The 14,399-nt window shown below is 40.3% G+C and overlaps 1 protein-coding gene across 1 annotated transcript; it reads left to right on the top strand.

The window, feature by feature from the left end:
* Positions 1–552: 552 nt before the first annotated feature.
* On the top strand, positions 553–12,983 carry LOC308074588 (breast cancer metastasis-suppressor 1-like protein-A). Its single transcript, XM_080414088.1, has 9 exons — positions 553–691; positions 3,676–3,834; positions 5,126–5,216; positions 5,468–5,595; positions 6,229–6,308; positions 7,913–8,009; positions 10,224–10,313; positions 11,868–11,932; positions 12,399–12,983. The coding sequence occupies exons 2-9, from the start codon at positions 3,702–3,704 to the stop codon at positions 12,495–12,497; spliced, it is 783 nt and encodes a 260-aa protein (XP_080270214.1). The 5' UTR covers positions 553–691; positions 3,676–3,701; the 3' UTR covers positions 12,498–12,983.
* The last annotated feature ends 1,416 nt before the right edge of the window (positions 12,984–14,399 follow it).

Genomic DNA, 14,399 nt, shown 5'->3' with positions numbered 1-14,399 from the left:
TTTTCTGTGAAGTTGCGGGTTGCGTTTTTTTGGGGCTTGTTTCTAAAGTGTAGTTGCTTATTTGGGCTAGATTTCCAATTATAGTTTTTTTTTAATATGGTTGAAACCAATGGTTTTTGAACATTTTCATGTCAGGGATCCCCAAATTAAATAAAATATTTATTTGTCCGTGGACCCCCATCTGAAAATATTTTGTTCCAGGGACCCCCATATCAGATTTGTGTAATTGTGTTGTTTAGAATCATGTTTAAAAAATGTTCCACAATTTGCACTTTTTTCCCCAAGATTTCTTTTTTTTAAATAGCTAATGTTATAAAGTGCTCATGTCATGTGTTTACTTAGTTTAGTACTTTAGTTGCTTCTTTTGGGCTTGTTTTCATAGACGTGGTTGCTTATTTCTCTCGCAACATCTGGCAACGCTACTCGTCAAGCTGCAGGGGTGAGGTGAACCCCGGGTAATGTAGTCTAATCCCCGTGCTTTCGTCCGTTCGGCGACGCCACAGCGCACACCATTAAAAACTACAACTCCCAGAACAAGCTAGAAGGCGCTGCCGTGATTTGTTTTTAGCTTTCTTTCCCCACTACACTTAGCTTCAGACAGCAGCGTCCGAACCAATTAGTTTGAAGAAAGAAAAGCTTTATTTATTGTTTTTTTTTGCCTGAAGCTACGACTTTATTACAGTCTTCTCCTGTGAGTCAACAAACCTTTACACTAAACTGCTTCATTTATGGAAATAACCTCATTATTCAACACGCAGCGTTAGCTTGTTTATCTGTTTTCAGTCAGATAGACCAGAAAAAGACCCTTAAAATAATCTAAAACGACTTATTATCACTGGTGTAAAGTAACTAAGTACATTTACTTAAGTACTGTACTTAAAAAGTATAATTCTGAGGTATTTGTACTTTACTTGAGTAAGTTGAGTATTTCCAATTTCCAATACTTTTACTTTGCAGATATATTACATTATAAAACGTACATTAACCACTTTAGCCCTATTTTATACCTAGGCTATTTGTAAATAGCTACAGTAAGTAAGTACATTTTATTTATATAGCACTTCTCACAGAGATCCTTATCCTTATCCTTCACAAAAACAAAACAAGGTATTAGAATAGGTAGAACAGTGAGCTTTCTAATATTTGAGTGCTTTTACTTTTTGTACTTTAAGTACATTTTGATGCCAATACTTTTGTACTTAACTACATTTTTAATTCTGGACTTTTACTTGTAACAGAGTACTTCTTGCAGTATTTGTACTTTTTCTTAAGTAAAGAATTTGAGTACTTTTTCCACCACTGGTTATTATTGAAACACAGGCATAAAGAGACAGTTTGGAAAGAAAATAGCCAAGTGTTATGGTTAACTCAGCCCTTGTGCAGGAGCAGTGGTGGAAAAAGTACTCATATTTTATTTAACTTTAAGTAAAAGTATCAATACTGCAATGTAGGAATACTCTGTTACAAGTAAAAGTCTGTAATTAAAAATTTACTTGAGTAAAAGTACAAAAGTGTTGGTATCAAAATGTACCTAAAGTAGTAAGTACTCATGCAGAATGTCCATTTCACAAGTTTACAAATGTATACAAATATTTTGAAAATAGCAGATCTACAAGCTCACAATACGCATTGTGAGCTTGTAGATCTGCTATTTTCAAATGGCCGAAATGTATCTAGGGCTGAAGTGGTTAATGTATGTTTTGTAATAATAATCAAAATCTACAAAGTAACTAGTAACTAAAGTTTTCAAGTACCTGAGTAGTGGAGCAAAAGTACAATATTTGCCCAATTGCCTCTGAGATTGCGAGATTTAGTGGAGTAGAAGTACTGAAAACAGGAAAATAGCAGATCTACAAGCTCACAATATGCGTTGTGAGCTTGTAGATGGGCTATTTTTGGCAAAAGTTCTCCTCAGAATAGGGATGCAGGCTTCAAGTGGTTATGGTAAAAAAAAACTGTTGAAGACCCCTGCCTTAGGGCTTTTTGTGTTATCTTTTTACTGTACTATTTGCAAACCGCCAGGCCAAAGACAAGGAGGGAGATTATGTTTTCGCTCCTGTCTGTTTGGGGCTAAGTCTCTTTTTTCTGTCTGTCTGGGGCTCTCACAAACTGCTTTTATTTGTGTGCATGCTGCCAGTATAGGCCACGGCCAACCTCCATGCATTTTTCTCATATCTCTGCTCGGGCAGAAACCAGTTAGGAAATGACAAAAACAAAACAAAAAGCTGAGTTAGGAGGTTTTGTTCATCATTGATAAGAACAGCTGAATGGACCTCCAAGCTCACAATGAGGTTGGAGGTCAAAAGGGGGTGGAGCCTGGAGTCAGCAAAACCAGCTAACTCCACCCCCCTTTGGTGGAGTTAGCTGGTTTAGCATAACGTTTGAGGATCCAATGGATTTAGCTGGTAAGGAAAGGGGTGTTCAGTAGCACTGATTCATGAAAAAAAATGAAAAAGCTAAAAAATGGAGTTGGCTGATTTCTGCCTGACAGGAACGATAAGCTTTAAATTATTTTGTTTAATATTGAACTTAAATTTCATAATGGGAGTGAATGACAGTCGGATCGGGCTGACAAATATGTAATAGTCAGACGAAGCTTCAAGCTATTGATGACAGACGTTATAGACCAGGGGTCTTCAACAGGGGGTCCGGGACCCCTAGGGGGTCCTCAGAGTTACTACAGGGGGTCCGCCAAATCTTTTTGTGATATGATTTTTTTTTTACCTTAACCACTTGAAGCCTGCATCCCTTTTCTGAGGAGAACTTTAGCCAAAAATAGCCGATCTACAAGCTGTTGAAGACCCGAGCTTGTAGATCGGCTATTTTTGGCAAAGAAGTATAGGTGTAGAGGGAAAAAAGAGCAGACCAAGTAAACAAAAAAAGTTTAACCTGAAATACAATTGTATACAATATAGAGGGGGTCCCTGCTTCATCTCTCTCTCAGTTAGGGGGTCCTTGGCCTGAAAACGTCTTATAGACCATGGGTTCCCAAACTTTTCAGCCCGCGACCCCAAAATAATGCGGCCATTAACTCGCGACCCCACCTTACCCTCGAGGTAATTAATGCACATAAACTTGCACGTTCGGTGTGCATTTGTAATGTATTAAAATGGTAAAATGTACTATTTTTAATCATTTTTAGAGTATATTCCATCCAATCTGTTAAAAAAAAACTTTTTTTTTTTTTTTATGACCCAAAATAATCTCGCGACCCCACCGTCAGTGTCCCGCGACCCCTACTTTGGGAAACCCTGTTATAGACTATAGACACCCGGCCTGAGCGCATGAACCAGTCTCTAGTTAAAATGTTAGAACAGCGGTGATGGAGAGGGCCACTATATTTCCACACTCACTCCAGTGGGTCACATTGCATACTGTATACTGTCGGGCAGACACCTCTTATCTCCGTATTTCTTTCGTAAATTAATGCTGTACTTCGCCATTCTATGTCACACGAAAGTAGCAAAAATAGCCAATCTACAAGCTCAAAACACGTCACAGTGCGACGCGTTTTGAGCTTGGAGATCTGCTATTTTTGAATTGGAATCCAGATTTTTTTTGTGGGGTGCGGGCCGCATTTGGCCCCCGGGCCGCCAGTTGCCCATGTATGTGTTGGAACAAAATTGACAGATTCGATCGACCTGAGCTTTGTTTTGCCTTGTCGTCCATTTACAGTCTGGAAGGAGCAAGCCAGCCCAGACATGCCGGTGCACCGTGACCGGGAGAAGAAGGAGAGCACGGCAGAGGAGATGGAGGTGGAGGAGCAGGACGCCTCCACCTCCGAGGAGGAGGACTCTGACACCTCCTCCATCTCTGAGGACGGAGACAGCTCTGGTAAGGAAAGGAGCTTCTCTCGGAACGGAATGGGTATTGCAAAGTGGACCTACAAATAATCATCAAAACACTAAGATTTAACCCATTAACCCATTAAGATCGGGAACACATCTTCTCCTGTGTCACTTAAGGATTTCTCTGGCTATTCAAAAATAGCAGATCTACAAGCTCATAGCGCGGCACCGAGTGCCGCGCTATGAGCTTGTAGATCTGCTATTTTTGAAAAATCTTGAACATTTGTGCAAATCTTTGAATATACATAATTTTTTTCAAGCAAACAATTGTAACTCAAATCTTTACTTCTGGGTGGTCCCTGGAACAACATATTTTGAGATGGGGGTCCGCGGCCGAATACATATCATTTTGGGGGTCCTTGACATGAAAAAGTTTGAGAACCACTGATATTATAGCAACATAACATAAGAAAAAAAATGTTAGGATTTAGAAGACATTTGTAGAATACCCAGAAACAAAGATTTGGGTTACAAATGTTCGCTTTAACCCATTTAGACCTGAGGCCGATTCTAAAAATGCCTTCTAAAACCTAACCATAGTTTTCTGAAAACGTTCAAATTCTTATTAAAATAAAAAATAAAAAATGATGTTACTATATTTTAGGAACAACTAATGAGACACAGAGGTGGCATCCGGATTGAAAGGTATAACAACGTATAGGTAGCAACAGGTCTCAATGGGTTCGAACATATCAAGATTTGCACACATTTTCATGATTTTTCTAAAGAAAACAGCAGATCTACAAGCTCATAGCGTGGCACTCGGTGACTCGCTATGAGCTTGTAGATCTGCTGTTTTTGAATAGCCCAAAGTATAAGATAATGGTTAAAGTGGTTAAAATCTAAAAATGACAGATGCTTTCCCGGTCTTAATGGGTTAAAGGAGAATCGCGGCCAACGTTATTCTTACCTTTATTTTGACGTTATGGTATCCTAGGACGAGTGGTACAGTACAGACATTCCATAACTCCATAACGGATCCGCCACAGTTAAAAACACGCGCCTATGGTTCTTGCTTGAAATCGCGTATTTTAATAGCTTTTTTTAAAAACTTTGTGACGCGTTGTAAGCTTGTAGGTAAGCTATTTCTGTTTTTAATCTTTATTATTTGAATATATATACACGATTATGCAAAAATAATTGCGATTATCTCAAATAGTTGCGATTAGACAATTATGTAATAATTGTGACAGGCCTACATTGTGGACGATTTTCTCTTGTGGATCCATGTGAAAACCAAACCTGTGTAATACGCTTGCTGATGTTTACCAATCCAGAAATGGACGAGGTGGATTGTGAGCGGAGGAGGTTGGAGTGTCTAGACGAGATGACCAACCTGGAGAAACAATTCTCCGACCTCAAAGACCAGTAAGACTATCTGTCTGTTAACATTCTGTCTGTGCTCTCATATTCTCTCTCTCTCCGTTTAGAAGCACCCCTGTCAGTTTTATTTACTGGTATGTGTGTATTTGGATGATTCTTATAATGGATCGACAGTAACATGAGTAACTGGAATAGAGAGTGAATGTGTGTGCCTGTCTGCCTGCCAGTTACAGCATCACCTGACTCTATGTGTGTGTGTGTGTCTCTGTGTGTGTCTGTGTGCATGCACACTCCAGTTTGTACCGCGAGCGTACAAACCAGTTGAACAGTAAGCTGACTGAGGTGGAAGCCGGCAGGGCGGCAGAGTATCTAGATCCTCTGGCGGGCTTGTTGGAGAGCATGCAGGTCCGCACCAAGGTGGCGGGTAGGAGAACACACACACACACACACACACACACACACACACACACACACACACACACACACACACACACACACACACACACGTCTCATTGACAGAATGGTCATGGTGGTAAAGTCTTCATGGGAGCGACAGACCCATGACAGCAACACACGCAAACAGACATACACATTTATTCAGCTTGATCCTACTAACTACTTTCAGTCAGACAGCTCTTGCATTGAATAAATACATTTATTGAGCATAAATATAGATATATTGAGCATAAATATTTATTGCATATTTGGTGTCACGGTTTAAAGGTTTAAAAAGCCCGCCCCAATCAGATGGAGCGAGCATGTGACTGATCAGCTGATCAGGATTCAGGAATTGGCCCCCTTTGAGTTGTCTGCCTGAACTAGCTCCGGAGGTTTCACATCGAGGTGAAGTCACAGTATCGCCCGCTCAGTGGGTGGAAATGTAGGAATGGACTAGTACTCATAAAATCTAGCTATTGTTTTAATGAGAGAAAAAAGGGGAAAGGATGTTACAGGTATGAGCCAAAAAGGTTTCAGTTCATCTTTTTATTTATTTATTGTATACCATTTTAAAATCATGTTTTTATTCACTATCTTCACTGCTATGTTAATTTCCCAGGGATTTACAGAGAACTGTGTCTGGAGTCGGTGAAGAACAAATACGAGTGTGAGATCCAGGCAGCGTGCCAGCATTGGGAGGTGGGACACACACACACACACACACACACACACACACACACACACACACACACACACACACACACACACACACACACATCATTTTAATTATTTAAAAACAATTACTCTCTGCCTTAAGTCCTTGAAGTCGATGTACGATAGAGAACCCCAGATGGAAACTCCTGCTTAACCACTCTATATACTTAAGTTGATTGTGGTTCCCATAGGGGTCTCTACTTTGTTGTCTATTCGTCTATTATGACCACATGCTCAGAGCAGGGATGCTCTGGTTTATGTGGTTAATTGACTAGATAGCACTGCAGAGTAATGATGTAGTAGGTCCATTAAATATATAGGGCAATGTTGTAAGTGAGTGTATATTATGTGTAGGGATGTCCGATATTAGTATTATTGGGGGGGGGGGGGGCAGTGAAAGTTACAGGAGTTCTTAACACATTGACCGCCGGGCCCGTAGTTCTACGGGCCGTTAAATCCAACGGTTAAGCGCCGATCCCGTAGCCTACGGGCTGTGGTGCTTTTTCCTTTTTTTCGAAATATTTTTTTTTTTTCAATTTTCTAGGGGGACCATTTTCAGTGTAACACCACCCGAAGTCAACCGGAAGTGCGATCCCGTTTTTTGTTTCCCGTCTGCCTCCATTCTAAGTCGTACACAAAAAGCCCTGTAAACCTATGTAGTTTTTCATCCTCGCATTTCCCATGTTAACATAAACGGTCAGAACTCAAACATGGCGGCTCCGTTTGACACGTGGTTTGGACGCAGGGAGATGTCGCCGATGTAAACAGACCGTGTACGGCTCAATCTTAAGGATTTTAACAAGATCTATGGCGACGTGAAAAAAACTAAAAACAACAATAAAACGTTGGCACTGGTGAGTACATTATGAGATTAACCTCTGGCGGTCAATGTGTTAATGTGTGGTGTGTGTGCAATATGAAATGTGTGAGCTTACCATCATCACAGTAATCCGTAATCATATTCCATCATATTCAAGGGCTTTTGCAGATAAATGAGACTTTCACTTTAGAGCACTGCAGAGGCCAGGTATGTGTGTCTGTGTCCAGCTGGCACTTGTTGACGCTCGTTAATGTTATATGCATCAAGGCAATTATGCTTCTGCACTGTCAAATAGGCCATCTAATCTAAGATTAGTGGGACTCATTCGAATGACCACCAGTGAGTCCCGGGACTCACTTAATTGAAAACCTAACAACATCACTGTATTGTATTAGATTTATTAGATATTTATTACATATCATATTGATATTATAGCTATTTTATTTTATTAGACATGTGATGTTGTTACCTGATAATTAGCATATATCGGTATCTGTTGATATTGGAATTTAAGAGTTGGACAATATCAGAATATCGGATATCGGCAAAAAGGTCAATATCGAACAGTTCAGTGCCTTGCTCAAGGGCACTTCAGTGGTTTTGGGAGAAGGATTAGTGGTGGCCATTCACTTCCCCACCCAGATTTCTTCTGCCTGTCCGGGGAATCGAACCAGGAACCTTTCGGTTAAAACCTGCTCCTCTAACCTTTAGGCCACCGCTGCCCTGAAATGTGCAATTGAATGTGTGTGTGTGTGTGTGCTGTACACAGAGTGAGAAGCTGTTGCTCTTTGACACAGTCCAGAGTGAACTGGAGGAGAAGATCAGACGGCTGGAGGAAGACAGACACAGTATAGATATCACATCAGGTAACACACATTTCATACATACAATAGTTATAGTAAGATTACTATTGCCATATTGTCTATATATATATATATATATATATATATATATATATATATATATATATATATATATATAAGCTTTCATTTTATTTAGTATTTTCTATCTTGTGTTTTACTGTTTGGTTTGTTTGTATGTAAACTTTGGACATATGGGACAGGTACGATTTGTTGCGTTATCCCTCTAATCGAAGCGGGTCAACATTAAAATCCTGTCAGACGCATAGCACTGAGACAGCTTTCATAAGAGTTACAAATGGCATCCAGTTGCAGATCAGTGTTTTCTAATAATGTTACACTGATGACACGATGGCCCAAAACGTCCGTAAATTAAACCACAACAAAACTGAAGACCTTTTCTTTGGACCTGATCAGACTTCAGAAATAATTTAGCATCACTTAGGTTACCTGGCCACAAATAGGAAGTCTGGTTCTAAAAGCTTAGGATTCCGTTTTGATCCCATTTGAAAATTGAGAAGCACATGTTAGAGCACATGTCAGTATTATTTCTAATTACAGAATATTACAGTTATGCCCCCACTTATGCTTTAGGCCGTTAGACCAACAAGAGCTTTTGATTCCTTTCACTTTGACTAGAGCTCTGGATTCATTTGTACTGGAATAACAAGTAACTGTAGTTTGTTTACAAATAGTCCGTTATTACACAACAAGATTACTAACTGACTTTGATCTCACATTTTCCCGATCCTGGCTTCTTGGTGGTGGATTTTGATCAAATTACTCATTACTTATAAAGGCTCTGTATATCACGCGACACCATTGTACGACATAGTTTTACTTATATTTAAATGGACCCTTCGCTAAACCCCACCCCAAAAGCGATTGTCCAATGCCAGCTTAGCAACCGTTGTCAGCCTGGCATAGGTCTGGCAAGCTTTCGTCACCTGCCATAGCTGTCAATGTTATTTCGCCCGCACACACACATTCATTTGCAACATAATAGCAAGAATACCACGATAACGCAATGGTGACTATATGAACCAGCAACAGATTCCACGTACCCAAAATCGTTGGAGGGTTCTTTTCCCAAGCTGAAATCTGCACTTAAACTGCAAGGCTTCATGGCTGTGTTGTTGAACACATACACAGCTTAACGTCAGGAAAGTTACACGACTCACTCGCCCAGGTGGTGTCTATAATACTAATCACCATAATCGTAACAAAATTCAGAATCACAGCGCTGCCTGTTTCGGATTCCGCACGTGAAAGTATATTAATTCATTTGTTCGTCTATTTATTAACTGCTACTGTAGTCTGAAATGAATGAAAACTCCTGTTACAGTCATGGATCAACTTGAACCTGGTGTTTGCACTTTGTCTATTTACGGTCCGTACATCTATATAAACGTTCAGATTTCAAATATAAAGAGCTTACCTTATGGCCACGGATGTTACAATTATGCACGGAACTCTCAAAAGTACCCGTATATTCTGTATTGTTCAATAAAAAGTATTTTAATCCGATCGGTGGCCATTTTCTCATGGAGTTATAATGTATCAGAGTGCAATACACTTACCAACCAATAGGGTCACGCAGTTGAAAGCATATGGAGAAAATGGCCACCGATCAGATTAAAATGCTTTTTATTGAACTATACGGATGATACGGTTAATTTTGAGAGCCCGTGCATAAATGTAATATCCGTGGACATGGGATAAGCACTTTATATTTGAAATATGAACGTTTCTGTAGATGTACGGGCCGTAAATGGAGAAAGTGCAAACACCAGGTTGAAGTTCATCCATGATGGTCGAGACAGACGACCGTCGTGTATCCATGGCTATTACTCCCTCTAACATTTCTCGTGTTTTTAGCTTATTGAAATAATGTCATGCACATTTTTCCAGTCCATAGCCTACTGCAGGCCTTGTTGACTAGATTTAGAAGAGATTTTGAAGCTCTTGCTGCTGAAATGATCGATTATTTTTAAGGGGAACAGCCGTCATTTAACATGCAAGTCAATGGGTGAGAAGCAGAGTGTGCCAGGCCTGGGTGTGACTACCTCGTACCACCAGTCACAGAGTGGGGTGGGTGGGGCTTAGCGAAGGGTCCATTCACAGCTTCATTGGCAGATCAATGTGATGAACGTGCAAAAATTTGATTTCCTGATTGGGTTTGTGTGTGTGTGTGTGTGTGTGTGTGTGTGTGTGTGACAGAGCTGTGGAGTGACGAGGTCACAGGGAGGAGGAAGAGGAGAGATGCCTTGAGTCCAGACAAGAAGAAGAGAAGACCCTCCGTGGTGGCTGATATCCTTCTGCTCACCCTGCTTGACCCCCACCTCTGTAGACACACCACACTAGTGTTATCATATAGGTGTGGATCATGTTAGAAATGGTCATTCCTATGTTTTTTTTATGTTTTATTTTTTGCCGTCACCACACAGCATAAACCTGAGAGTTAAATTAAAGGAGAATTCCGGACATTTTAAGTGTTATCTTTGATGTGTCGTTACTCACCTACCGACGTAAAAAGTGGCGTTGTTTTTTCCAGAGATTCCCCTGTCGTAATTTTTTCAACCCCCTCGGTTGTCATAATGGGAGCTCGTGGCTTAGGGAAATTCGTCTATTATAACCGATGCAAAGTTATTTTTTTCTCTACTACTACTCATTGTAGAGTCTCATGATAGTCAAACATGCGCTGAAAGTTCCTGAGAGGCTACCGCTAATGCCGAACGATTTAACACTGGTTGCTTGTTTCTTTCCAGAACCTGGCAACTTGGTGTTGCCAGGTAGAGAAACAAGCAACCAGTGTTAAATCGTTCGGCATTAGCGGTAGCCTCTCAGGAACTTTCAGCGCATGTTTGACTATCATGAGACTCTACAATGAGTAGTAGTAGAGAAAAAAATAACTTTGCATCGGTTATAATAGACGAATTTCCCTAAGCCACGCGCTCCCATTATGACAACGGAGGGGGTTGAAAAAATGACGACAGGGGAATCTCTGGAAAAAAACAACGCCACTTTTTACGTCGGTAGGTGAGTAACGACACATCAAAGATAACACTTAAAATGTCCGGAATTCTCCTTTAACTCTGAGACTCTCGCAGACTTAAACCACATGAACCTTGAGCGTCCTATTTTAGGGTGAACATTTAGTAGATCTTGTAGATTGGCAATTCTTTTGTGTAAATCGTAAACAGGAGGGGGCCTAGTATAGAGCCCTGGGGGATTCCAGTCAACTAAGCGTAGGGTTTAACCCATTAAGTAAGACTGGGAACGTGTGTGTCATTTTAAGATTTATTTGGCTTTTTTTTTTTAATCATGATTTTTTTTGCAAATCAACATTCTTTTTTTTTCTAAATCCTAACAGTATGTTGCTATATCAGTGTTGCTCCAACTTTTCCATGTCAAGGACCCCCAACATATGTATTTGGCCGCGGACCCCCATCTTAAAATATTTTGTTCCAGGGACCCCCAGAAGCACAGATCGGAGTTAAAAATGTTCGCTTTGAAACACAAATCTTCACGATTTAGAAAAAATAAATAGCAGATCTACAAGCTCATAGCGGGGCACCCGGTGCCGCGCTATGAGCTTGTATATCTGCTATTTTTGAATAGCCAAATAAATCTAAAGTGACACAAGATGCTTTCCCGGTCTAAAGTGGAACACGGTAACTCCGCCCAAACAGTCTTTTCTGTTGGTGTACGTTGAGATGTTTATAACCTTTCTTTACCCAACAGACACTGGTTGTGCAACAACATCCTCTATCCGTCTTATTTTGTGTTCGCTCATTAAACTGTCTGAGTGTGAATTGTACTGCTAATCACACGTGTCAATCACTGGCCTTTAACTCCACTCACGCCCATATATAGTCTACATGCTACCTGACCTGGACATCCTGGAAGACTGGACGGCCATCAGAAAGGTACCTATAGAAAAATAGCAGATCTTCAAACTCACAACATGCCGCCTCACAATGCATTGTGAGCTTGTAGATCTGTAAATATTGTTTAAGTGGTTAAGTTATTGTGGCCATGCACACATTCATGTCCCATAGATCAGTAATATTTTGTGAGTTTTTTTTCAAAAATAGCAGATCTACAAGCTCATAGGAACCTGGTGCCGCGCTATGAGCTTGTAGATCTGCCATTTTTGAATAGCGAAATTCTAAAACATGGTTTAAGTGGTTAAAATGATTGTGACGCTATATTGACACATTTAGCTGGGGACCCCTGCTAACCACCCCCCCCCCCCCAAGGACCTCTGGTGGTCCCCGGACCCCACTTTGAGAACCAATGCCATAGATGTAGAGTGAAAGTGATGTATGTGTGTTCTTTGTGTATGTGGTGTGTTTACATTTGATCTTTTAAAAACTGTGTGTGTTTTCTCAGGCGGTCGCTACGCTGGGTCCTCACAGAGGGAGGGCAGACTCTGACAGTTCCATGTTCCCCTTCAGACAAGACAGAAGCAGACCCATCCTCAATTGCTGAGACATACAGGAACTATCTCACTCTCACTCACACACAGACGGACAGGGAAAGGCACACAGCATATGTAAACGGTAACATTGACATACCTCATATTCCATGGCAAGAGGGATCCATGAATCATGACGATCGTAATGATAAATGACCTTCTTGTCACAATGTCACCAGGGACTACATACAGCATCTCTGCTGTCGGGCAGAAACCTGCTAACTCCAAAATGTTCATTTTTCAGGAAATGACAAAAACGAAAAGTGGAGTTAAGAGGTTTTGTTCATCATTGATAAGAACAGCTGAATGGACCTCCAAGCTCACAATGAGGCTGGAGGTCAAACGGGGGTGGAGCCTGGAGTCAGCAAAACCAGCTAACTCCACCAGAAAGTTTGAGGATCCAATGGAGTTAGCTGGTTTTATCAGAAGCGCTTTTTAATACTTTTCATTAGTTCAATATATTTTAACCAACGAAGGGTATTCAATAGCACTGATTTATGGGGGGAAAAATTAAAAAGCTGAAAAATTGAGTTAGCTGGTTACTGCCCGACAACGAGTATATAAACCGGGATTTTTGTTTGTGACATGAGCTAGTTCTCTTGGAATAGATGTATCTACATTCAGATACTCTTAACTATTATCTTACAAAACCTTTTGCCACCTTTTCCATTTTATAAACTTTCATAATACAGTAATTATGTGTTTTTTCACAGTGACAAACTCTTCTATGATTTTACACTATAAAATCAAGAGATTCACCTGGGCATATTCTGAACACACCAATGTTAAACATGCCCCAACAGTGACATGTGTCTTAGGAGTGGGGTTTCAGTGCCTATAGAGAAGGGCATTATGTGGTTACTCCTTGACTTTATATCTGTTAAAGTTATTAATAATAATGTGACCATACACAGTGACAAAGGCATACCTTGGCATTTTGACTTTTAAGCCTGATTTATACTATGGTGGTATGACAGCGTTGCTTGCTGAAAACAGCCGATCTAGACACGTTTTCAGTGAGGGACACTGCTGTGCGTTTGGGTATAACTTAAACACATCAACCCTAGTGTCCCTGTAGCCTAGTAACGACCACTGGGGACCCTGGTCAACTCAGTATATAGGGTTTAAGTAGTTACACATTACTCTATTTATTTATTTTTGTCACCAGCTACAGTAATTGGGACAAATTTGCTCTACTCGCTTAACCAAAGAAAAAGGTTAGTAGCATTCTTCATAGGAGTCTGGCAGCTCAGTCAATTATCTTGTGGTTAATGGTGCCCATTAACCACAAAAGTCAAAATATCAAGGTATTCCTGTAAATGTATACTATTCTACTAGTATTAGTATTACTCTGTTTACATCTACCTCTACCTCTGCCTGATTTCTCTCGTCCTCTCTCTCCCCTCCTCCAGTGGCCTTCTATATAAAGGTTATCAATACATTTGATCCATACCAATACCCATATTTATACATGTTAGACATAATACGAAAACATTTCAACACCTATCATGACAAGAATGTATTGCATTGTTCCACAGTCAATGCACCGTGAGATCAAATGTTATGTCAGAATAGATCATATGGTTTTTAAGAAGCATACCTTGTGTCGGCATCTCATGCTGCACACTGCATTTCCTGAGGCACTTTTGAGTCTTAACCCATTGCCGATTCTACACATGTCTTCTAAATCCCAACAGTATTCTGGAAAAACGTATGTTTCTATATCAGTACCCCCCGAAGCAAAGAATAGAGTTAAAAATGTTCGCTTTAAACGCATATATTCAAAGATTTGCACACATTTTCACGATTCAAGCTCGTAGCGCGGCACTCGGTGCTGCGCTATGAGCTTGTATAAATGCTATTTTTAAATAGCCAAAGTGTAAAATAATGCTTTTTAGCTCAAATCAAAAAGTGAC

The sequence above is a fragment of the Gymnoscopelus braueri genome (genome assembly GCF_963280865.1).
Source record: "Gymnoscopelus braueri genome assembly, chromosome: 19".
Taxonomy (NCBI): Eukaryota; Metazoa; Chordata; class Actinopteri; order Myctophiformes; family Myctophidae; genus Gymnoscopelus; species Gymnoscopelus braueri.
The sequence above is the reverse complement of the archived record's forward strand: the minus strand, read 5'-3'. Positions and strand labels throughout refer to the sequence as shown.

Coding starts and splice junctions, on each gene's coding strand:
- LOC308074588 (XM_080414088.1), top strand. CDS start 3,702: ATGCCGGTGCACCGTGACCGGGAGAAGAAGGAGAGCACGGCAGAGGAG. Junction 3,835..5,125: donor TGAGGACGGAGACAGCTCTG/GTAAGGAAAGGA, acceptor TTACCAATCCAG/AAATGGACGAGGTGGATTGT. Junction 6,309..7,912: donor CAGCGTGCCAGCATTGGGAG/GTGGGACACACA, acceptor TGCTGTACACAG/AGTGAGAAGCTGTTGCTCTT.